We start from the raw sequence: 25,662 nt of genomic DNA on the forward strand, positions 1-25,662 counted from the left end.
TGAGATCTGACAAGTACTTTTAGAGTTGTATCTAATAATGCGTATTTACTTGACTATTTTTCCGTCGACTCACGTTGTATTAATCCGCATAACTTTTCACTGGGTTTATCGATTTTGATGATTCTTAGTTTAATTGAAAGCTAAATGATTGTCATGTAGTCTTATTTAAATTTTGATCGAGATCTGATGATTACTTTTTGAGCAATCTTTGATAGCGCGTATCTACTTGACTATTTTTTTTCTACTTACGTTGTATTACATGGCGATGTAATTGACGACGGTTTTTTTCGTTTACGAGCAAACACAATTATTTAAGTAGTAAAATTGAATTTACGTGTAATCTTTGTGTGCAAAAGTCACGTACATGTATCGAGTTAGATTGAGATATTAATGTATTTCCTACAATTATTATATCCACATTACAAGATCTATAAAACTCTTTCCTGAAAAGGTTAAAGGGAACGCCTGGCGCCTTGTACGGCGCCAGGACGTCGGTATGAAAACAATGTTGAAAATGCAATGATAATATGTCGATCTATTGTCGCAGAAGAAAAATAAAATTAAATAATGATAAAAGTTGTTTTGTATCAAACTTTATAACGAAATAATATATTCTATCTTGACGTTTTTAACCGACTTCCAAAAAAGAAGGACGTTCTCAATTCGACTGTATTTTTTTTATTTATTTATTTATTTATGTGTGTTGCATCAGAACTTTTGACCGTGTGGACCGATTTCGACAAATTTTATTTTAATCGAAAGGTGGTGTGTTCCAATTGGTCCCATTTAAATTTATTTGAGATCTAACAACTACTTTTCGAGTTATATCTAATAATGCGTTTTTACTTGACGCTTTTTTCGTCGACCTACGTTGTATTATACCGCATAACTTTCTACTGGATGAAACTATTTTGATAATTCTTTTTTTGTTGGAAAGGGGATATCCCAAATTTAGTACCATGATAAGGAAACCAGGATCTGATGATGGGATCCCAGAGAAATCGAGGGAAACTCTTGAAAATCAGCAATAACTTTTTACTGGGTGTACCGATTTTGATAATTCTTTTTTTGTTGGAAAGAAGATATCCCTAGTTTAGTACCATGATAAGGATAAATTTTATTGAGATCTGATAACTACTTTTTGAGTAATCTTTGATAACGCGTAGTTACTTGACTATTTTTGCGTCGATCTACGTTGTATTACTCGTCGATGTAATTGAAGTTGGTTTTTTTTTCGTTTGCGAGCAAACACAATTATTGTGTTAAACGTTCCCATTAACTAATTCATAAGAAATTATTTAGTTCAATGTTATTTCATGTTACTAATAAAACCTATTACGACAATTGATACATACTAGCAGCTGAATCTCCCATGCGATCGAAATTAACACAAGCAAATCAACGAAGCTAATGGCTAGTTTCAAATATATATATATATATATATATATATATATATATATATATATATATATATATATTTTTACCAAAATATTGTATATGTATTTATATTTTTACGACAAAAAAGGGTCCGCATGTTAACGTGCCTACTTGAACATTTGGTATCAAATAGAAAGTATCACTATTTATTTTTATAGAGGATAAAATTATTTAGTACATTTCTGACCCACACAAATTATTTAAAAAAAGCACCTTTTTTCTTTTTTCTTTAACAATATATTTCTACGATATTCTAATTTTTACAATATATTAATAAATTAATACAAGTTTTGATATTAAACAACTATGTTTATTCGATTTTCAATCTAACATTAAATTATTATAGTGTAAAATTAAAAAGAAATCCCTTTAGCGCTCTCTTAAACCTTTTGCAGTGACAACAAAGTGCAATTAGTTAACCTTTTTAAAGGTTTTAATTCATAAAACTTAATTAGAGTGTAAGGATTATTTATATACAAAACTTACTGCTTTCGGTTATTGTGACAGCACCTTGGAGAGTAACAACCCACTATAAACACTTATTAAATATTTTAATATTTTATCAAATAAAACAAAAAATATTATAACGGTAATATAAGTAACGTTTATAATTTCTTATTTAAATGTCATTATTCTAAATCTAAATTTTATTCCGACTTGATCGAGCTTTAGCTCCACAGATTACATTGCAAAAATATCCACAGATTAGGTACGAATAGAATACCAAAGAGTATTAGAATACAATATAGTTTAGGGTATGTTCCGATATGCACTGCGAGCACTACACAGTGCTATCACTGTGGAAAAATCGTTCTATTATTGACTGCCAGTATACTGTGGCAGTACCCTAGGGAAACATATGACGTCATAAATCGCCGCCATATTCTACTGTGAGCACTGGCGTTTTCGAGGTAAGGTACTTGATCATGTGAGGCAGTACTTTGATCATGTGATCAGTCAAAACCACTCGAGTGCCAACTATCAAACGTCTTTTAAACAATACCTCCACTTTAATCGCAATATTCTAAAGTTCTCTAATTAGTTTAGGTTAGCGTTTAAGACAATCGAAGAATTACGAAAATTAACCATATTAGACTGTGTTAAAAATGTTTAATACGAGCTGAAAGTTAAGCAGGAAATTTTTGATCGTGCAAAGACAGGTAAATTTGGCATTGTTATATTAATTATATTAATTTAAAAAAACTCCTAAATTTTACCCTACATAACCTCTGTCATGTCACATTAACTTATTCACAAAGTTAATAAGTTGAGTAATGAAAAACATATTCTTTTTAATGAAAAACTACTTACTTTTATTATATTATAAATTTAATTTTAAATTAATATTAATTGAAATATTTTTAATTTGATAGTACTCTAAGTTTTTCTATAGGCTTTCCTTTTAGTGAACTGCATTGCATTCTATTTTAATAGTAATCAGTATAACTGGCTATAAACGAACAGCTTCACAGTATACTAAATTGACGTCACACTGTACAGTGGTTGCAGTGCATATCGGAACATACCCATAGTATACACAAATATAGTGACCTACCCATTATAAAAGCTTCTTGGACCTACCCCACCCCATCCTGCAAAACAATAATATTTGTAAAAAAAAAATACTAATCGATAGATTTTCAATAGCTCAATTCAACTACGTGGTCTTCTAAAATTGCTCACCTTAAAATATTTAATTAAAAATCAATAGTCGTTGAAAAAACCAACTTCAAAAAAAGTCGAAAAAAAAAAACCAACTTCGACGAACGACGACGACGAAGCCAGTTTTCCCTCTATGATGTTCTTCCCCCTCAGGTACCTCGCCCAACTAACCTGAGGTCTCTTTTATCATTAGTTCACTCTCAGTTTGACATTTTATGTACATATATTAATCAAAATAACATTAGATTGTAGGACTATTTGTCTTGATTAACCCTACTAACCAATGTTTATATATGTTTGTTTGTCTTTTGTTTCAGATACTAGCTCGGCACTTAAAATTGTGAAAAACTGGCAACAACTCCAACGTTATTTCTGATTCACTTCTTAGTCTTTATTTTTGATCTTACGACTTGCACTCCCACAAAGCCTTACACAAAGCAAACTTTTCAGCCTTAACTTAACGATTCTCATAACATAAGCTAAGCTCCACTCAGATATTGGCAAATCCTTCAGGGAGCCAAAGTAAAAGAAGAAGAAGAAGAAGCCAGCTCTGCGGTCACCAACCCGCCTGCCCAGCGTGGTGACTATGGGCAAAACACACGAGTTCATACCATTTTTGGCATGAAATTGTGGAAGCCTATGTCCACTTGTGGACTGCGAAAGCCTGATGTGATATTACACATAATAAAATTACTCGTTAATATTATCGTTAGTGTTCTAATAAAAAAAAATTAAGATTAGATAGTTAAGTATTTGTTTCGACGGCGTCCATTTTCGTCGAAACTTTTTCGTTTATTTCACAAAACATAAATATACACACATATTGTATATAAATATACACACATATATATGTGTGTATATATTCTGTTATTCTTATCATTTTGTGTACGGAATTACGTTTGCAGCAGTTAGGAGGTCGAAAAAAAACCGAATAATTTATAATTATTTATTAATACTAGATTAATACAATTATTCTTAAGACTAACGACTACTTTATTCGAAGTGGGAATAAAAAGTGATAGAAATAATTATACAATAATTAAAGTTAAAAATTAGAACAATGGGGCATTGAAAGGCTAATACGGAGAACTCGGCCAATATGGGAAACTCATGCGGTGGTCGCCTGGGAACTTTCCATCTGTTTGGTACGTCAGCATATTCGTGGGATCGTGGTTCCGTAACTCCTCCACCCCTAGAGAGGCAACTATTTGAGAATGTTGAGCGAAAAAGTTGCCGGAATACTTGTGTCCTTAAGATTCTCTGGGTTATCTCCATTTTCTGAGGTTTCTTCCTTCTTTGTAGTGGTTTTCCTATACTTTCTATAGTTTAATAAAATGATAAGTGCACCTGCACTGAATAATATTGCGTATATTGGAATGGTTGTATGATATATTGTAGTATCTTTTTGGTGTTCAATGTGTAGCGGTGATTGTATCATGATTTTATCCTTGAGTCTATGGAGTCCTTGGATATTTATAGATGATATATTAATAGTTGTATCTAGGTGAGCAACTTCATCGGATATCTTCATCAATTTTAAGGGTTGTCCTCTTATTTCGTTGTTGTCGTTAATTAATGTAAATTCTTCGGATATGATTTTGCATCCTAGGGGAATAGTTATGAGGTAGCTTCCTTTTAATGAAGTAAATTCCTGTTTACCGCATGATATTTGTATCTTTTGATGCTGGGGGAACGATATAAGGTAGTGCATATCGTCCAGTTTCTCCATTGATTCTCGTAGAAGATTGACTGTAGTTAAATGGCAGGATTCCTTTAAAACCTGTTTAATAATTAGCTCGTGGATGCAATCTGAATTTGTACGAATTTGATGATTGAGTTCCATTTCGCAGAGATACCAGCTGCTATGTTTCTGGCATTCGGCCTCTATGTACACGAATGAGTTCTCGTTAGTTGCAATGAAAGGAGAGGATGGGATGAGAGCTTGTGATTTTCTATTAGGTACTACTGCTAATCTATATAATGAAAAATTATCTTTAGATATAATAGGAAATCGGAATATGAAAACTATTTGCTTATCAGCATAATAAGAAGCTGGTTGAATTATATTATAATAATCTCTTAATTCTAAATTTAAAATACTCTCTTTTCCGTATATATTCTTAAGCTTATCTATCATTGAACTTAAAACATCTATACTAATCATAGAATGGTGCATGCTTGATGCATGTGTAAAAGCTAAACTATTTTCTATCCTAAGTAATTCATTCCTTAAATCGTCTATGTTTTCACTTAGTATTACTAAAAGCTGGGCGAATTTGGCATATTTAATTAAAGTCGAATCATTCATATTAGAAAGTATTAACATTAAGGTGCTATTAATTTTACTTTGATTTTCTACTAGTTGAGTCAAAACGCTATTATATTTAGTAATCCATTCTTTGCTTATGCTTAACTGATTATTAATTTCATTCGTAATTTTTTCCTGATTACTTTCTAATAATTTTATAGCTTCATTATACCTTAAAGCATCTGTATAATCCAAGTTTCCTGTAATACTTTTTATAACTGTTCCGAGTCCGTCAATGACCCCTCTTTTAGATCTGGTTGGTTGTAACGATTTAATTTGATATAATATTTCGTCTAATTTGTTTAGCAAGTAATTTATTTGAATTTCATATACCGAATATATGTCGCTAGGTAATTGATTTTGATAATTGTGTAAATGATTTTGTAGACTGTGTGTTTTATCTTCTATGTCGTCGAGTTTTATGTATTGTAAGAATGTGTGGTAATGTGTCGTTATTTTCATCGGTCCAAGTTTGTAGGGAAGTATTCCGGGTCCATCATCAAGACTCTCGAATTTGATTTCCTGAAGATGTACCAGGGGTAGTATCATGAGCACCGGGATTCTGTAACAAATTCGCTGCTTTAGGGATTCGCTTTAATCGCGACTTTGCTATAGGGCCACGTTTCTTTTTAGTGTAAATATGTATAGGTAAATCGGCAAGGACGGTGTCTTGTGTATATCTTGGGGCTGTTTTTTGTCTGTCAGCTAATGGGTTCCTTACAAAGACCTGCTGATCGGGTGCATATTCTATCTCAAGTTCGCGTGTCCTATTTCTATTCTCGATAAGGGTCGTTCGGTTACTAAGGGATGATTGGTTAACGATGTCATATACTTTTTTCATCTGTTCTTTATGTGTCTGTAAGTATTGTTGTAACGTTTGTTGAGTAAGGTCAATATTAAGACAGTCTCTTGGGTCAAAATGTCCGTTTAATAAATCAAAGGGTCTACATCTTGTGAAACTATGTATAGAACTATTGTAGGCTATTAAAGCATAGGGCATAAGATTTACAATGGGTTCGTCTTTATGTTGCAATTTTAAAAGTCGTAGATGTTCAAGGAGAGTCAAATGAAATTTTTCAATATTTCCGTTGCCATTAGGAGAATGAGCTAAGGTTTTGTGGTGGTTAATTTTGTGAAGTCTAGTAAATTCGTTAAATAATTGGTTAGCAAATTCTGTTCCGTTGTCAGTAATAATAGTCATAGGGACGCCGTGGTGGGTACAATATTGTAAAAGAGCTTGTAATACACTAACAGATGTTCCGTCACGTAAGTAATAAGCTTGTCCGTATTTGGTAAAAACGTCTATGAAGGTCACGTATTTGATACTCTGTATTGTCAGTACGTCTATGTGAACAACTTCAAACGGTTTCGTCGCTGGAGGTACAAGGTTAAATTGAGGTCTGACCGGATTTCGATCGTACTTAGCTTGTCCGCATATAGTACATTCTGTGATAAATTTAGTTATTAGATCCTTCATTTTAGGCCAAAAGTAAATTCGCGATAACGATAAATAGGTTTCATTGATTCCGCGGTGATTTGTCTTCCCCTCATGATAATGACGAATAATTTCCTGCTGTCTGGGGTATTCTTTAACGTTCTCTATTTCAGTTTTTACTAAGACTAAATTCATCGAAGATGATTTAAACTTACTTTGTAAAATTGCAATTACAGTATACATATCTGAAATAGGATTAACTAAAATAGCTGTCTTAATTTCAGAACCAATGTATTCCTTTACGGCGTTAATTAAATCTTCCTCCAAATTAGTTTTACTTAACTGGATGTTAATTCGAGTGTGTTTTTCGAAAGGTTTTGATACTGCAGGTTTTCTTTTTATACCGTCAACTATAGTAAAAATTATTTGTCTATGAAATTTATTAAGAGGTTCATCAGTAATCGGTATTTCTAAAATAGGGTTTTCGTGACTACTGTGTGCCGTTAATGTAGAAGAGTTAGATTGATGAGATGCGGTTATTGTTGAAGAGTTTGATTTTTCAGGAATAGATATAGTAGAAGAATTCGATGCTCTGCGTAAGGTATACGATGGATTGCCTAATAGTGAATTTAATTCATCGATTTCTTCTATTAATGATTTTGTTTCTTCTGCATGTATTTCTATTCTAGAGAGAGCGTCCGCGTTAGTATTACACTTACCTTTTTTGTATATTACTGTATAGTCATATTCGCTTAATCGTAAACGCCATCTTGTAAGCCGTGAGTTCGGTTCCTTTAAATTCATCATCCACTGCAATGGCTTATGGTCCGTGACTATCTTAAATTTCCTACCAAATAAGTAAGGCCTGAAGTATTTTGTAGCCCAGACTATGGCTAATAGCTCCTTTTCTATGGTACTGTAATTTTGTTCACTGTCATTAAGAGTCCTAGAAGCATAACAAATCGGTCTATCGGTTCCTATAGGGCCTTGTGATAAAATAGCGCCTATGGCCACGTTAGATGCATCGGTCGTTAGGTTAAATTCTTTATTAAAATCAGGATACTGAAGTATTGGGTCGTTCGTTAAAACAGTTTTACATTTTTCAAAGCTTGATATATATTCGTCATTTAAAATAATTTTCCTACCTTTTTTTAGACATTGTGTAAGCGGTTTAGTTAGTTTTGCAAAGTCCGGAATAAATTTACGATAATATCCAACTAGGCCTAGGAATTGTTTTATTTCTTTTGGTGTTTTCGATATGGCGTATTTTTCTATTGCAGCTATTTTTTCAGGGTTAGGTTTAACTCCGTCCGCGCTTATAATATGACCTAGAAAAGCTGTTTCATGTTTTAAAAATTCTGACTTATCCATTTGGATTTTAAAATTGGATTCACGGAGTCTCTGAAAAACTGTTTTTAAATTTACTATGTGCTCTTGTAGGGATGTACTGTAGACAATAATATCGTCCATATAGACTAGACAAATAGAGTTTTGTAGGCCTTTCAGCACGTCATCCATTACACGCTGAAAGGTCGCCGGTGAATTTTTTAAACCCATGGGCATACGAAGAAATTCGTAATGTCCATGTTCTACGTTAAATGCTGTTTTATGTATATCCTGAGGATCTGTCTGTACCTGATAAAACCCGCTAGCTAAATCTAACGTTGTGAAATATTGGCATTTTCCTAATTTATCTAATACGTCATTAATGTTGGGGATCGGATATTTGTCGTCTATTGTTTTTTCATTTAATTTGCGAAAATCGACTACTATTCGCCATTTTCTTTTACCGGATGCATCAACCTTTTTTGGTACAACCCAAATAGGTGAGCTCCAAGCTGAATTAGAGGGCCTTATTATTCCTTGATCGAGCATTTTACCTATTTGTTCCTGTACTTCCTGTCTATGAACATATGGGTATCTATAGCTTTTCGTGTGAACGGGGACTTTGTCGGTGGTTTTAATTGAGTGCTTTATTTTATTTGTAAAAGTAAGTGGCTCGCCTTCTAGATAAAATACGTCTGCGTACTGGGTACATAATAATTCTAAGTTTTTACGTTCCTCAACGTTAAGATGCTCTGTACGAAGTCGCGTTAGAACATCTTTTACACGTTGTGATTGTTTATTGCAAGTGAAATTGATATTGTTAATTTCAGCAGAGACGGCTTGGTCCATTGAGAATATTACATCGTTCCTACTGGGGTTTTTAACTTCTACAATACCTCTACTATTCTTGACTGACGTAAGACATTCACTAATTATGCAATTTGAAATTTTCTGTTCTTTTATATATGCTTCACCATCGTGCATATTAATAGGAATTTTTAATAATTTTGATTGACGTGCTGGGATTATGTCTTCGTATAAATTTTGATTACGGGAATCATGTACGTATATGGGGTTTGAAGCAGTTTTGGTAATTAAGGTTTTATTTTTATAATCTATTACTGCTTCCCATTTGTCTAATAAGTCAGTTCCTATGAGTCCATCGAAAAAGTCATGAAATTTATATATATATAATGTTATATCGTTCGGGTCATTAAATTCATTAAAGTTCGGTATGGTTATTGAATAATTATTCCTAGTTTTGGCATGAACATTACATACTTCGAATGGATCATAATTTAAAGGAAAATCATATAAATATTTCTCTACAACTGCTGGGCTTAAAAAGGATTGGTTGGCTCCCGTATCAATTAATAATTTTAATGGTGGCGATAATATTTGAATATATGGAAGGTGACGTTGTGTATGTAAATTTATTTCTATTTTAAGGTGTCGGATTGGGAGATTTTCTGAAAATCCTGTTCACTGTCGTCAGGTGTAGTCTCGTTATTGGCTTTTATTTGTGCTGTAGTGGAATTATCGTTATAATTTTGGGAATAAGTCTCATAGTCATAGGGGTATTCCGCGTATTCGTCACTGTTATAATGAGGTTCAAAGTCTGTATAATAATCGTATGAGTCGTAATCGTCTTCGCAGTTATTAAAGTTTACTTCTCGTGATTTAAAATAATTTCTTGGGGGAGGGTTACCGTATTTTTGCCAATTGTGTCCTGTGAGTGTATGTTGTGTCGGTGGCAGTGGGCGAGGCACGAAGTGACTCACGCCGCTCATAGGTCTAGGAAATTCATTGCCCTGATTAGGCCTCTGAGTAAAACTATTTCGAGGCGGTAACCTAAACATGTGACTGTTAGGGTTGTAGTTCGGAGGTGGTGCACCGAACATTCTTTGTGTGTGTGTGGGTTGTCTAGGGTGTTGGTGTTCATTGTTAAATTTAAAAGGCTGTGTGTTAGGTCTAGGTGGAAATGTGCGTGATGTGAATGTGTGGTGAGTAGCGTTGGGTATAGCGGTTGTGGTTTTGTTGGGTTTTGAAATCTCGAAGCGGCTGTGCATGTACATAGTGTTAAGTTCTTCCTGTACATACTCAAGAGCTTTTTCTATTGTTGGTGGTCGCATACAACGAATGCGGGACCCTAATGGTTCTTTAAGACCACGAACATAAGCCTGCATAGTTACTTTTTTATACAAATCGCTTTGCTTCGATAGTGGTGGATAGTGTCTCATGCAGTGTAACGTAAGTCATTAGCGTGCTAAACAAATTTTGACAATGATCATAAAATTCTTGAGGGCTTCTATTGCCCTGTGTGGCTAAGGAGAGATCATTGTATAGGGCGGTTTCATCCCTTTGGTCGGAAAAGTTATTAATTAAAAGTGTTTTAATACCTAGCCAACTGTCGGGTATTCCGTTCGAATTAATTTTGCTTGCCGCTGTGCCTGTTATTTTATTTAAGATTCCGTTTAGGAGGCATATGTTAGAAAATTCACTACCTGGTGAATCGCTAAGATATTGGATCGCTAAATGGTCACAAATTTGGATAAATCGAGTTAAAATATTTGGATTCCCGTCGAACTCCGGGACAAGGCGGAGGGCCTTAAATATGATTTCCGGATCGTGAGACATATTAACTAAATTAATTAAATTATAACGACTACAATCTAAATTTGAATTATTAATTTCTTCCGAATTAATATTTCTTATTATATCTATACCTAACCGACGGGCCTGCCTAGATTGAGGCTCTCGGATCCTAGATGTTTTAGGATGGAAAATTTTGGTAGCTTATGGATAGGCTTAGTCTAGAAAGGAGCAACACGAGAACAATTCTTATGTACTCACATAAACTGCATTATCTGGTCTCTTCTCAATTGAATCGATTGTTGGATTCCACTCCCGGCTGCCACAGGTCCGTAGATTCTGGATTCTCGAACGGTGCTTGATAGTCACCCGGGCGGCGCGCGACGTGATGATAATTATCGAGTAATTAATTAAATCCGATCGCGAACCGGCCCGCGAGAATCCTACCGACTGCGCCAATTACGTTTGCAGCAGTTAGGAGGTCGAAAAAAAACCGAATAATTTATAATTATTTATTAATACTAGATTAATACAATTATTCTTAAGACTAACGACTACTTTATTCGAAGTGGGAATAAAAAGTGATAGAAATAATTATACAATAATTAAAGTTAAAAATTAGAACAATGGGGCATTGAAAGGCTAATACGGAGAACTCGGCCAATATGGGAAACTCATGCGGTGGTCGCCTGGGAACTTTCCATCTGTTTGGTACGTCAGCATATTCGTGGGATCGTGGTTCCGTAACTACGGCGTAAACACTATGGGTCCGTTCCACTTAGGGCCCACAACGCTACTCTCTCTCTCTCACTCTGACCCAAATATATTATGTGGGTGAAGTGGGCACGATGTAGTCGCGAACAGCGACCTCATTATCTATGATGTCGAGCGATCTGCGATCGCTCGCACCGACCACGGGCCTTAGGTGGAACGTGGAATGATAGGGTTTTGCGGTAGTTGCGGTCGCTTAGTGGAACACGACACACTCTATTTATTTGTATAATGTTTGTATACCGCCAATTTTGGGTCATCTGTGTATTGTCAATGTCATAACTAATTAATAACTACCTATAATATTCAAGTAAAAATAAGTAAATTGTATTATTGTACATTGAAAGCGCTAGCACAAGATTAATGTTTTTGTTCTTAATAATTGAATGAATAAAATTGTAATATTTACAAATTTAAACGTATAAAATGCAATAAGTTCATAATTTTTACTCATGGACGAAGAAAGTAATTTAACTTTTTACACGTTATGTTTGACAAAAGTTTGGTTCGAATTTTAACTTTTGTTTTCTTTCAGAACTTATTCGAAAAAAGAAGAAAGCCTTAAACGGTAGTAATCGACGTGCATTAGCTGAAGCTCATAATGACCTAGCAACGTTTTACTATAAACAGAATCGTTATAGCGACGCTTTGGACGAATACAAAAATGAGGCGGCAATTTGTAAGGAACTCGGTCTTCGCATGGAATGGGGCACTTGTAACAGGATGATAGGAGAAATGTATATGCTTATGGCAGAGTTTGATAAAGCTCTCAAGTATGAAGAACGGCATTTAGGTAATTATCGAGTATAATTTCTATTTAAATATTTATTATAGTTTTAGTCTTCATTAAAAAAAAGTGTATTAGTGCAATTCACACGGCAGAAGTTAAATTTCTGAAATGTCGTAGCCAGGTTGGCCGTTGCGATTTGTTCTATGAGTGATGATCAGTCTTGGGAAAAAGTTAAGAGCTATGCAAAATGCGTCGCTTACGCATTTTGAGTTACTACTCATTACTAATGTATACTATCTCATTATCTCGTCTATTTCTTTATCGTGACGCATTCTCGTTTCATCAAGTTTCAAATCACAATAATTCTAAAGTTTCACTTCGAAAATTAACTTCTAGCTGTAGCGAAAGAGTTGAATAATTTGGTTGAGGAACAAAGAGCATTGGCGACACTTGGTAGGATATACCTCTTACGAGGCCAAAGCTGCACTGATGAGCAGCAAGATGCAAAGCAATATTTGTCTGCAGCTGAGAAAGCGTTCATGAAGAGCTTAGTACTATGTGAAAAGTAAGTATCCTATCTTTATCTAATTAATTAATTAAAAATTTTAAATGGGTTAAGCTTTACACCAGTTTTCTTAGTTTAGTCTACATTGTAAAATGGTGATACCTTTGAAGTAACCTTAACTATTTCAGTATTAAATACTTATTTATATCATAATGATCCAATAAAATCATTTTATTTAATTTATAATACGTTAATTAGATTCGTACAATTTTTTCTAATTTCGAAAATTTCGATCTAACGGGTACATCGTTCCATAGCTTAATTAGCTGAGCTCCGACACAGTCAGTCAAAGATGCAGGTTCGGTCCCCGCTGGAACTGTCAATTTTTGATATGATATTAAATAATGTTTAAAAAATGTTTATTAATTAGATTCTTTTTGTGTTTATAAAGTTTACTGAAATTGAAAGAAACTACATGTAAATATAAGAGTGTAGTGGATATGTTTGTTACATCATACCAATAGTTTATTGTTATTTAAATGATATTGTTGTGTATTTTTGATCCCATTATCAGTAAAGAGTTGTGTACATTGCAGTCATAATTATGGATTTATTGTTACTTTGTGCTTTTCTGTATACCACTCGAGTCTTTTCAGCAAATATGTTTTTTATCTTCACTGAACATAGTGATTAATATATTGTTTAATGTAGTTGTTGTGCCTGGTGATTAATAGTTTAAATATAAAAATATGTAATAAACCCTTTGTAGATTGAACGGTAAAATAAACAAATCAGAATTGATGGATATGCGAGCTCGTCTTCTGCTCAATATAGGAGTGGTACAAGAACACTTAGGAAATCTTGACAAAGCAATAGATTGTTTACACAAAGCTATAACAATTTGTTCCAATCAAGATCTATATGAAGTTTTACATAATTGCTACACGACGGAAGCCTTAATGCACAGTAATAAGAGAAAAGATTACGCAAAAGCATTGAACTGTTTGAATAAAGCGTTAGAAGTGGCAAGTAGGCTTGAAGATAAGGTATGTATGATAAGGTTAATATGTAACTCTAATACTGTTAAATATTATAAGTAAATATGTCCCCCACATTTGTTGTCTAGAAGAGATTGCGGCTTAGCGATTTGGTCACCTGTTGTTCTTACTTATCTACTTTTTACATATATTAATACTTACTTCCATATTTTTTTATTGTGTTATTAATGTAGTAAGTTTCTTTTTGTGTACAACAAAGAGTAAATTATTATTATTAAATTTCTCTTGATTGATGATGAGCAATTATAAATTGGTGTTGTTGTGAAAACTACCAAGTGGTTTAAAAAAGAGGTTATGTATACAGAGTCATAATTTTGTTTCAAAAACATTTACCTTATTGTCATTACTTGTAGTTGACATCATAATTAGACATCTTAACATCATTTATTTACTATTATTATTATTTATATTGTTTAATATTGTGTAAGTGATCTATGTTATTGTTTGCAATAAAGCTATTTATTATTATTATTAAGTAGAAAAATTATAAACAGCTAAAACTTGAAGCTGGTTTAAATCGAGACAAAATAAAAACATTCGCCTTAATAATTTTAGTAATATTACAGGTTTCAAAAACATGTGAAACACTGTCTGTAAAGGGAGATATATTGTGCAAGATGTCAGACTATCAGAGTGCAAAGCAAGTGCTCTTGAAAGCATGGAAACTGAAAACTCCTGATGAAGAGGAGATGGATAACATTGAAACAAATCTTAAAGTTGGTGAGTAAAAAACTAAAATACTAATAAATAATTGTGTTTAATCGCAAATGAAAAAAAAAACCTACTTCAGTTTCATTGACAAGTAATACAACATAGGTACATGAAAAAATAGTCAAATAAATATGCGTTATAAAGATTACTCACAAAGTAATTATCAGACCACAGACACCAGACACACCACCTTTCGATTAAAAAGAATCATCGCAATCGGTCCACCCAGTCAAGTGCAAAAAAAGCATAAAAAACTCCTGAGAACCTCCTACTTTTTTGGAAGTCAGTCGACTGCATTCAGCTTCAGTTTTGTCTTTGGTGTGCTCGTGCATGGCTTATGTAGCCAATTTTTTGTGTAAAAATCCTCACACACTGCGCGCAATCTCTCTCCTTAAGTATATGTGGTGACTATGGGCAAAACACATGAGTTCACGCCATATATATATATATATATATATCTTCTTCTTTTTCTTACGGTGCCTCTTCTCCACGAAGGTTGGCGACCACCATGGCTATCTTAATCTTCGAAGCTGCAGCACGGAAGAGAGAGCAAGTACTTAGATTAAACCATTCACGGAGGTTCTTCAGCCAGGATATTTTCCTTCTGCCAGGTCGGCGTTTTCCCTCGATTTTTCCTTCAATCACAAGCTGAAGAATCCGATATCTGTGTCCTCTCATTATGTGACCAAAATACTGCAGCTTCCTTTCCTTCACAATCCTCATTATCTCCAACCTTTTGTTCATTTGACGCAGAACCTCAACATTTGTTATTTTCATGGTCCAGGATATTCGGAGCATACGTCTGTATATCCACATTTCAAAAGCTTCCAGTTTTGAACATAATGCCGAGGTCAAGGTCCAACTTTCGACCCCATAAAGTAGAACACTGAATACACAACAGCGCATGAGTCTCATGCGGAGTTTTAGGCTAAAGCGTTTATAGCACAAAATCTTTTTCAGCTTCATAAAGGCACTACGGGCTTTTTCTATACGGACTCGAATTTCCTGTTCGCTACTCCATTGTTCATTTATGTAGCTACCTAGGTATTTAAATTTTTCTACGCGTTCAATTAGGTTATCTTCCAGGAGTAGATGTTCATTAATCACTGGGGTCTTGGATACTATCATAAAATTTGTCTTTTTCGTGTTTATTTTTAGTCCGTATTTGTTGCTCGCCACATTTACAAGATCCAGCAACTTTTGTAGTCCTACAATATTCTCCGCAATAAGAATCGTGTCATCAGCATATCGAACATTGTTCACGACTTCTCCATTTATCACTATACCTTCATCGGTTTCATAGAGGGACTCGGCCATGATTCTTTCGGCATAGACATTAAATAGTAATGGTGATAAAATACACCCTTGTCGAACGCCACGCTTGATTTTAGTTTCTGTGGATAGTTGATCTTCTACCTTAACCATTGCTTTTTGAGCCCAGTACAGATTAGTAATCACTCTAAGGTCATGCTTGTCGATACCAGTATGTTCGAGAATCTCAATTAGCTGTTCATGTCGTACTATATCAAACGCCTTTTCGTAATCAATAAAGCATAAGTACACTTTTTTATTCATATCAAGACATCTCTGAACTAGAACGTTTAGACAGTACTGTGCATCTCTGGTACCTAAGCCATTCCTAAAACCAAATTGCGTTTCTGATATATGTTCTTCGCATTTCAGGTAAATGCGAGCGTGTATAATCTTTAAAAAGATCTTGAGAACGTGACTCATTCAACTAATTGTTCTGTGGTCTTCACATCGTTTTGCGTTTAGTTTTTTGGGTATAGTGATAAAAGTAGATCTCAACCAATCATTGGGGAAAACACCAGTTTTGTAGATCATGTTGAATAGATTTTTGAGGACTAGGGACGATTTGTTGGACATAATCTTTATAACTTCTGTGTAGACAGTATCAGGACCTGCAGCTTTGTTTATCTTTGAAGCTTTTATCGCATTTCTTACTTCTGACTCTAATATCTCTAAATATTCCTCCGGCACCTCTATATTAATATTGTCACTTCTGTTATCCGCGAAAAGTCTCTCTATATATAATTCCCATTGATTAATTTTGTCTTGAACTGTGTGTATTAGATCCCCATTATCATTAATCAGTGCTACAGCGGTCCGTTTTGTTAAAGGTTGTATAATTTCGTTTATTTTCTTAAACATATTAAAGGTGTCATGCTTTTCCGCGAAAGATTCAATTTCTTCGCATTTCACATGTAACCAACTCTCTTTTGCCTTTTGTATCTTTGCATTTATTTCCTTATTTAACTCTGTATATCTTTTTTCGTCCAACTGTTTCATCACCCGTCGTTCTTCATATAAGTCTAGTATTTCGGCTGTCATCCAGTTCTTTTTAATATCCATCCGGGGGGTTTTTAAATATTTCTCTTCCAAACTTACTATCTTTCCCTTTATCTCTTCCCAATTTTGATTTATATCTTCCCCATGCATAGATACGTCACTAAAAACATTAACTATTTCCCTTGATAAAGTATCTTTTATATTCTCTTGTTGTAGTAAATGCATATCCAATTTTTGATACATTGATTTTTTTTAATACAATGTGTTTAATTATTCTTAATGTATATATTTTTTGCTAATCTTTAATTCTCAATGTATTTGCCCTTGACAGTTGCTGCAATGTGTTACACGGAAGACTTACTGATATCTACGGATCCTTCAGACCATACAACTTTTAAAAAGTTGTACGAAAAGCTAGGTGACGGCGCCTGTCACTTTAAAAACTATGCAGGTGCTATCGATTACTATTTGAAAATGTTAGACTACGCTGAAATGGCTGGAGATTGTGGCAAAACATTGATTCCTATTTATGTCAGGTAAATTTTATTAATCTATACTAATATATTTTCTGGGTTCATATCAATATTGAAGTTGTTTGGAAGAAAGAAATATATACAAATAATATAAAACTGAAGAGTTTCTTTGTTTAAAGCGCTGATCTCAGAAACTACTTGCTAATTGAATTTTTTTTTATTTTTGTGATAGTCCATTTAAGGATTTCCGTCATTTTCCGTCTTGTCTCTAATTAACACGGGTGAAACTGCATGCCATACTACATCTTCTTCTTTTATAATTGGACTCCCATACGAGTTGCCAAAGTCAGAGTGTTTTCCATCAATTACTTTTGAAGACTCTGCTCGTAAGATTAGTGTTGTGATACTACAAGGTTATGTACAATTTGCTTCACACCACTTATTCGTCTAAAAAAAAAACAAACACAACCAATGTTAGTATGTTAGAAAAAAAACTTCACATTTTAATATTGTTATCTAAAATAAATATATACCATACTATACTTTACTATACTTTAGAAATACATACCATACTATACTTTAGAAAATCATTCAAATAAGCTTTAGATTTTATTTAATGCATTAGGACATCTACCTATTAGATATGATTTACTATTAACAAAAATTATTAAAAAATATATAAAAACTTTAATGTACTTTTTGTTATTTATATTATTTATAGCTTATATCAAACTTACAAAGATATGGGCTACTATAATGATGCATTACATTACTGCTACAAGGAGTATGAACTTATAAAAGACATTCCTAAAGAAGCCTACACTACATTAACTACCATAGCTGAAATGTCTTTCCTTGCTAAAAAACCCTATGACCAAATCGAAAAGGCTTGTTATGATGCTAGAAATGCTGTAAGTATATTCATTTTTATTATATTTATTAGTTTTATTTAATATTATTGCAATCCAAACATTGCCTTGAAGAAATTGGTTTATGCGATAAGGCTGCATTTTCTACTTTATCCTGTTTTTACAACTTATTTAAAAAAATTTTTTTTGATCTATAAAGACTACATTATTATTCGCTTCAGTCTGTAATATCCCACTGCTGGGCATAGGCCATTTTTCTCATGTAGGAGAAGGATCAGAGCTTAATCCACCACATTTCGCCAATGCGGGTTAGCGGATATATTATATGTTATATATTTTCTATCTGATCGCATCTCAAAGGGCCAAAAGTGGCGCAAACTTATGTGTTTTGCCCATAGTCACCACGCTGTCATAAAATAATCTTACTTTAAAACTAGAAATATTAGTTAGTTACTAAGTCTGCGGACTGCGGTTCTTTTATTGATGCTTAGAAGTAATTTAATGCCTTTCAAACAAAGCCTAATATAAGATGTAAATTCCTAAAAAAAATTCTTATTCTTTTCCAGGCAAAAGATTTGAACAAAAGAAAATATGAAATCAGAACTTTGAAGGTTCTATTAAAATATCAGGAAGAATACTGTGAAACAGATAAGATGAACGAAACTAAAGCTGAACTAAGAGATTTAGGTTACAACGATTTTGATAATCTAGAAAATTCTGATGACGAACAAAGTTCTGCAGGCGGGGGAGACGATGTTACTCATATTGGTGATGAAATATGCCTTGATGATTTGACTGGTATGTTTGAATTAGATTACTAGCATAATGATTATTAACCTTTACCGTTCGAAATAAACCATTTAACATAAAAGTTGAACTGCTGTAAAATATGAATTAGACTTGTGAGCTCAAACTGACCAATCAAAAAAGAAAACTGTGTTTTCTTATATTTTTATCATCGTTCATTTGTCATTTATGCACTAATAAACAGTTTGAATATTTTTTCTGTAGTTGTTTACGCGATTGGTTGGTGAAGCCAAGATTGTGTTGAATACCCCACATTATTTAAATTATATTCTGGGTACTGCATTAAAAACAAACTTCTTTCAGTTTCGATTATACGGATTTTTGTAGTCAGCAGTTGTGAATATTTATAATATTTTTTAATTTTTATAAAAATTACGCTTCAGCCTATAATATCCCACTACTGGCCATAGGCCTCTTTCTCCATGTAGGAAAAGTATCAGAGCTTAATCCACCACGCTGCTCCAATGCGGGTTGGCGGATATATTCCCTACTATGAGTAAAGATCGCTATCAGGTGTACATGATAACAACCGGGACCGAAAGCTTAACGTGTTCTCTGAGGCACGGTGGGGAGACCCACAAGGACTGCACAAACACCCAGACCACGGCAAACACCTGCATGGCCAATACAAATGTTTGTCATATGCAGGGATCGAACCCGCAACCGCCAGCGCAACAGGTACAATCCATGGCTGTAACCGTTGCGCCAACGCGAATTATATAAATTATTTCTGATAAATTATTAATATTCTTTTATATGCTTATATCCATATATGAATATGTAAATTACTTTACTTTAATTTCCAAAACAAAATGCTTAGATGTATCGGACACTAATGAGGAGGATTTGACTGAAACAAAGCGAGAGACTCGTAGAAGGGGAAAAGGATTTGCTATCAAAAAGAACATGAAAGGAGAGACACAGTTACATGTTGTAAGTATAAATATTTATTAGATATTCTTTCATAAAAAAGATCTAGAAAATTATATTTTGATAGCTTAATAATAAATAAATATATATCTTATAACACACACGGTCATATGTTCCTATGATAAGCACCTTAATACGTGTCACAGGTAACATCTGACTGTTATAACTATTTTTTTTTTAATAAACAGAAATTGTACATATAGGAATACAAAAAATACAAATATAACACCCAGACTTAGGCAGGAATCGAATTCGCGGAACAGAAAGCAATGATATTTTAATAATTTCAGTGACTGATTATTATAAAATGCTAGAAGTAATTTTATCTTTTTATATTGCACATAATAAATCTGCTTATTATACGAGTATATCCTAATTTTTATAAAGATTTCGAATGCATCAAAAAATTTCACTTACAATCATATCAGGCATACGCTTGTTTGCTGACTTTATTTGTGAAAGATAAATATATGAATGTTTCAAGGCATGTATATCCGGCAACAAGCTGCTAGTAGAACGTCTCTTAGCCAAGGGTCACCCAGTGAACATTAGAGACAACGCTGGCTGGTTGCCGTTACATGAGGCCTGCATACACGGCAGACTGGATGTAGCAGAGATGCTGATTGACCACGGGGCCAATGTTAACGATCGGGGAGGTGTTAATTGTGATGGTGAGTAGAAACTGTATAACTACTATAGTTGTTTTCGTGAATATATTTCAAAATAATTCTGAGAAAAAACCGGCTTCAATTACATCGACAAGTAATACAACATAAGTAGACGAACCAAATTAGTTATCCGCGAACATATTAAAAAAAATTATATAATATATATCATCGAATTGAGAAAACTCCTCCTTTTTTGAAGTTGGTTGAAAAAAGAATAAGGGTGAACGGTGCGCCGCGCGCAACTTGACGGTTGATATTTCGCAGTTTGTGTGCTCGGGCGTGCTTTGGTATGGTTTCGATGACATGCTAATATATAATATTTATAAATATATTTCAGGTATAACACCACTTTACGACGCAGCTAGTAACGGTCATTTAGAAGTTGTTCAGCTATTACTAGAAAAAGGCGCAATACCCTCGCTCAAAACTGACTTTGGCGAAACACCACTACAAGTGCTACAGAAATGGCGAACAGGCACTATCTTAACAAAAGACGAAGAGACATTATACAATAATATATGTAATAAAATTAACAACTTTATAGATAAAACCAATCCTTCAGAATTAGTTTTCAACAGATCGAAGTCTAAAACCCCAGTAAAAGCAATTCAGAATAACTCTCCTCCTAGTACATCAAAAATGACCAGAATAAAGGAACTATATTCTCCAGCATTTAAAAGACGCAATATCATTGACGATGACAGTGATGAAGAAATGAATTTATCACAAAATGTAAGAAATCAAACTGCCTTTCCATCGGATTCGAATTCCTCTGACGAAGACGATTCAAAAAAAAGTAAAAGTGAAACATCGGGTGTCAAAGAATATAGAAACGCAATATCAGCTCTAAGAAACAGAAACGTAGATTTGCCGGATGTTGACGATAAAAAGATTAAAACGAAACCCGCTTTACTAAATCCTGATGAAGTTGACGATGACTGGTTGGATGATGATATAGGAATAATGAATAAAACAAAGAAACGAAAGTTAAGTGATCCATTAACAACTGTAATCGCGAAAAAAACTTCAATGGATACTTTGAGAGAAAGCATAGACAATTTAAACAAAATAAGCCCATTAACAGATAACAATACCCATTCGAAGAAGAAATCGCGCATAAATGAAAATATAGACCACACCGAAAATAGCTCAGACTCAGAGCCATTTCAAATAAATGAAAACGTTTGTCCTATGAAAACGGATGAATCGATGAGAAATATAGCGAAAGAATTCAACGACTCTAGATCAAAAGACACGAGAGATAACATGAGACGAAGGTGGAAAAGACAGAGTACATTATTAAAAGCAGGTTTTCAAAGAAGAAAGTCTGAATGTGATCAATCAAGTAACAGCGGTAGTGATACAGAAGTTACAACCAAAAGTTTTAAGAAAAGAGTATCAAATGGATCGTTTTCTAGACATTCTTCAAATGAGAATTTCAATTATTCGAATTCCAATGATGGTTTTAGTATAATGCAAAATATTAACCCGAACATAGTTCAACCACTGAATGTTATACAACCAATAAATATTGTGCAGTCCAAGAATGGAAGGGCGATGCAAACACAAATTTTGCCTCCAGCAGCTGTGAAAGTAAAAATAGAGGACAAAGTACTGTTAATCTCTTTGAAATTGGACATGATTAATAAGTTAACAATCAGCTGGCTGGTTGAAGAAGTTAAATCGAGATATTACAAGTAAGAAACTTTTTTTTTTGAACAACAAACATTTACATTAAATATATTATATTGTCTTTTCATAAAGTATTTACATATTGCGTTTTTAAAACATACTTACGCTGCTAAGAATAGGTCTAAGATCACTTTTAGTTTTTTAGCAAATTCCGTCTATCGAAAGCATTGTTACATGGCTTAGTACATTAAATTTAAAAAACTGAGAACAGTATAAGTAAGCTTGTAAATTAATTTAAATCTCAGCAAAAGAAATTTACAAGTGCTTAAAAAAATGTAAAAAGGAAATAAGTCTATCTATGTTAGGAACGGGTTTTTCAAAATGTGAATTTTTTGTTCATTATCATTTCTAATATGTTTAGAGTACTCCTCGTTGATTTGCAATAACTTTATAATAACATGTTTGTCAGATTAAATCGTCTTCCTCAGATTTATCATTTAAAAAAGATAGGTTACAGTAAAAAGTTTGTATTTTTTGTATTGATGGCGTCCATAAGCTCCCAGTATCAGCTTAAACTGCTAAAAAAATAAGTAAAACTTAAAAAAATATTTTTTTTTTTAGAATAACAGGTGTAAGACCAGTATTTACATTAATGACATCCGATGGTGCCATACTCTCTGAAGAGGATCCTCTAAGTTTAGTGTTGGCATCTCCGGAACTTAACACTTGCATCACAACATTCAAAGCTTCCCCCGCTGAAGAGAGGTATTTAGAATGCTGTGATGCTCTGGGAATACGTAAGTAATTTTGGTTACTTTATTAACATAGTATATTTTGTTTTTTTTTTTTGTCAGAGAAAAAAATTGTCATTTGTACTGCTAATATTTTACTAAACAGTTATAATTCAGAAATTTTACAAAATTTTAAGATATCTGGACAGTTTTTGGAGTTTACTCCTTAAGAATCCTGGGGGGGAGGGGATTGGATCGGCAACGCGCTTGCGATACTTCTGGTGTTGCAGGCGTCTATAAGCTACGGTAATCGCTTACCATCAGGTGAGCCGTATGCTTGTTTGCCGACCTAGTAATATAAAAAAAAAAGAATCGATTATCATATAAGGCTCCTGGTATAAAAAAAATATTAGGAGGAAAATCATCTAAACAAATGACCTCGTTACGTTTCTCGTAACGCCATCTATCACGTATAGTCTAAAGCCGTAACGACGAATAACTTATCATCGATAGATGACGTTATTTGATTCGTATATTGACCATTTGATATGGTATTAATCTTTTTCTCAGACAGTCGATCTAAAGGAGTAAACTCTACTCTCCAGTCGTGCGTAGGAGCTGTTTATAATTAAAAACGAGTTTTAATTTTTGTTAATTATCTATAGATATATTTTATACATTGATATAGTTAGTCATTATGTTAAATAGTTATAATTAAATAAATAAACGCCTCATACTCAACAGACTAAAACTTTCTCCTTTGTGGGTCCGGAAACTCACATAATACACAAGCACAAAGGATAACAATAGTTTATTAAACGTTATACATATTTACAATTCACAAGCTAAGAACTAAATAGCACAAATAATCGATTCATAATAGTATATGCGGGGGTCGAACCAGCAACTTTCATCACAACAGCCATAAGCTACTGCTGTGACCGTTGCGCTAACGCGTCGTCAAGAAATGAATGTCAGATTAACTTATAAATATTGTCGACATAATATTTTCAGCACCATCCGAAGAAATTCAGCAGGCCGTTGGCAGAAGTCACTCAACTAGAAGACTAGCATTAGGTTCTAACACATTATCACCATCACAAATACGTCCCTTGTTCAGAGCCCTTACACACCAAACACACATCACAGCTATCATGATACCAGACAACAACATTGGAGACGAAGGAATGAAATATCTAGCTGATAGTATGTGTACAATGAAGTACTTAACAACATTGGATATTAGTAGGAACAATATAACCAGTGATGGAGTCAAAACATTATTAAACGCGTATGAAAAACCCACAAGACCAGTCTGCCAAACATTGGAAGACATAGATTTAAGCGGGAACCCCATTAGTGACGTTGGCTTTAGGGCAATATTAAAACTGAGCCAACATTTGAAGTTAAAAGTTTTGAAGTTAAGTAAATGTAATGTGACAGATAATGTAGTATCTGATAATAATAAATTAAACGCCAGTTTTGATGTTTTAGAAACTTTTGATTTAAGTAACAATCTAGTGAAACAAATAGTGGTTAATAGTTTAATATCTATTTTGAATCCAAATACTTTAACGGATTTGGAGTTAGATAATATAGGGGTGGAAGGTAACGTCGCCGGCTGTGTAGCGAGCTTTATGGATACAGCAAAAGATCTGAAAATTCGAAGATTTGGTCTATCTAATTGTAAACTCGTCGATGGACAATTTATGAGGATATTCAGGTTGGTATTTTTTGTACAGCATTCAATGAAAGCGTTTTACTCAAATTTAAGTATTGACTACTGCATCAATTGTATTTCGCTGGAATCAATTTAGTGGTAGCTGCTACATAAAAATGTGTTATTTAGTCTAATCTTTATTTTCAGATCTCTCGGTAGAGCTAAGCATTTACAATCAATAACGTTAAAAGACAACAATATAACTTTCATCGCATTGAAGAAATTACTTCAAAGACAGCCACCAGTACCGGTGATAAACCTTGAAGGCTGTCATGACATATTTAAATATTCACCAGATTCGGATTTCAAAGTTTGGTTGCCAGCAATCGACTTTGGAAGGTGTGTTCCAGAAATAAATGTTACTCCCGTTTCTAAAACAGATGAAGAGAGGGAAAGTTTTAAGTTGTTTTCAAAAACTTGGTTAAATTGTTTTAAAGGTAGGGGTATGATTGAACATTGTGAGGGGGGTGTTACGAAGTTTACAGCAAGATAGCGTTTTCTTAGACTGTCCGAAATGTGAAAATGATAGTTCATTGTATATCTGAATGTGAGTTTATTTATTTCATAATAGCTGTGCCCGCGACTTAGTCCATGTGGAATTTAACAAAAAAGTTATTGTTTAGTTTGCAGAGTTATAATTTAAATACATTTTTTAAAATAAAAGTAGCCTAAGTTACTCTTTACTACATCAGCTATCTGCCAGTGAAAGTCCCGTCAAAATCGGTCCAAGCGTTTCAGAGATTAACCGGAACAAACGAACAGACAGACAATGTAAATAATGTTATTTTGGTATATGTACCTTGTATACATCCATATGCATTTAGTAAAAACCGGTTATTTTAATATTACAAACAGACACTCCAATTTTATTTATTTCTATAGATTCATAGCAGCTAACTCTCTCGAGTTAGTATAAAGTTTAAATACACTTAAATATTGTTAGAAATTATTACAAATATGTAGATGTAATATGAGTTTTGTATTGTG

The 25,662-nt window shown here is 33.6% G+C and overlaps 1 protein-coding gene across 1 annotated transcript; it reads left to right on the forward strand.

Moving 5' to 3' along the window:
• Positions 1 to 11,799: 11,799 nt before the first annotated feature.
• LOC123659533 (tonsoku-like protein) lies at positions 11,800 to 25,277 on the forward strand. The gene is made up of 14 exons (XM_045594744.1): positions 11,800 to 11,996; positions 12,067 to 12,324; positions 12,658 to 12,826; positions 13,536 to 13,812; positions 14,391 to 14,544; positions 17,177 to 17,381; positions 18,040 to 18,229; positions 18,754 to 18,985; positions 19,815 to 19,927; positions 20,409 to 20,595; positions 20,930 to 22,289; positions 22,846 to 23,021; positions 23,970 to 24,678; positions 24,823 to 25,277. The coding sequence occupies exons 1-14, from the start codon at positions 11,984 to 11,986 to the stop codon at positions 25,166 to 25,168; spliced, it is 4,389 nt and encodes a 1,462-aa protein (XP_045450700.1). The 5' UTR covers positions 11,800 to 11,983; the 3' UTR covers positions 25,169 to 25,277.
• The last annotated feature ends 385 nt before the right edge of the window (positions 25,278 to 25,662 follow it).

This window comes from Melitaea cinxia, chromosome 14 (genome assembly GCF_905220565.1).
Source record: "Melitaea cinxia chromosome 14, ilMelCinx1.1, whole genome shotgun sequence".
In the NCBI taxonomy this organism is placed as follows: Eukaryota; Metazoa; Arthropoda; class Insecta; order Lepidoptera; family Nymphalidae; genus Melitaea; species Melitaea cinxia.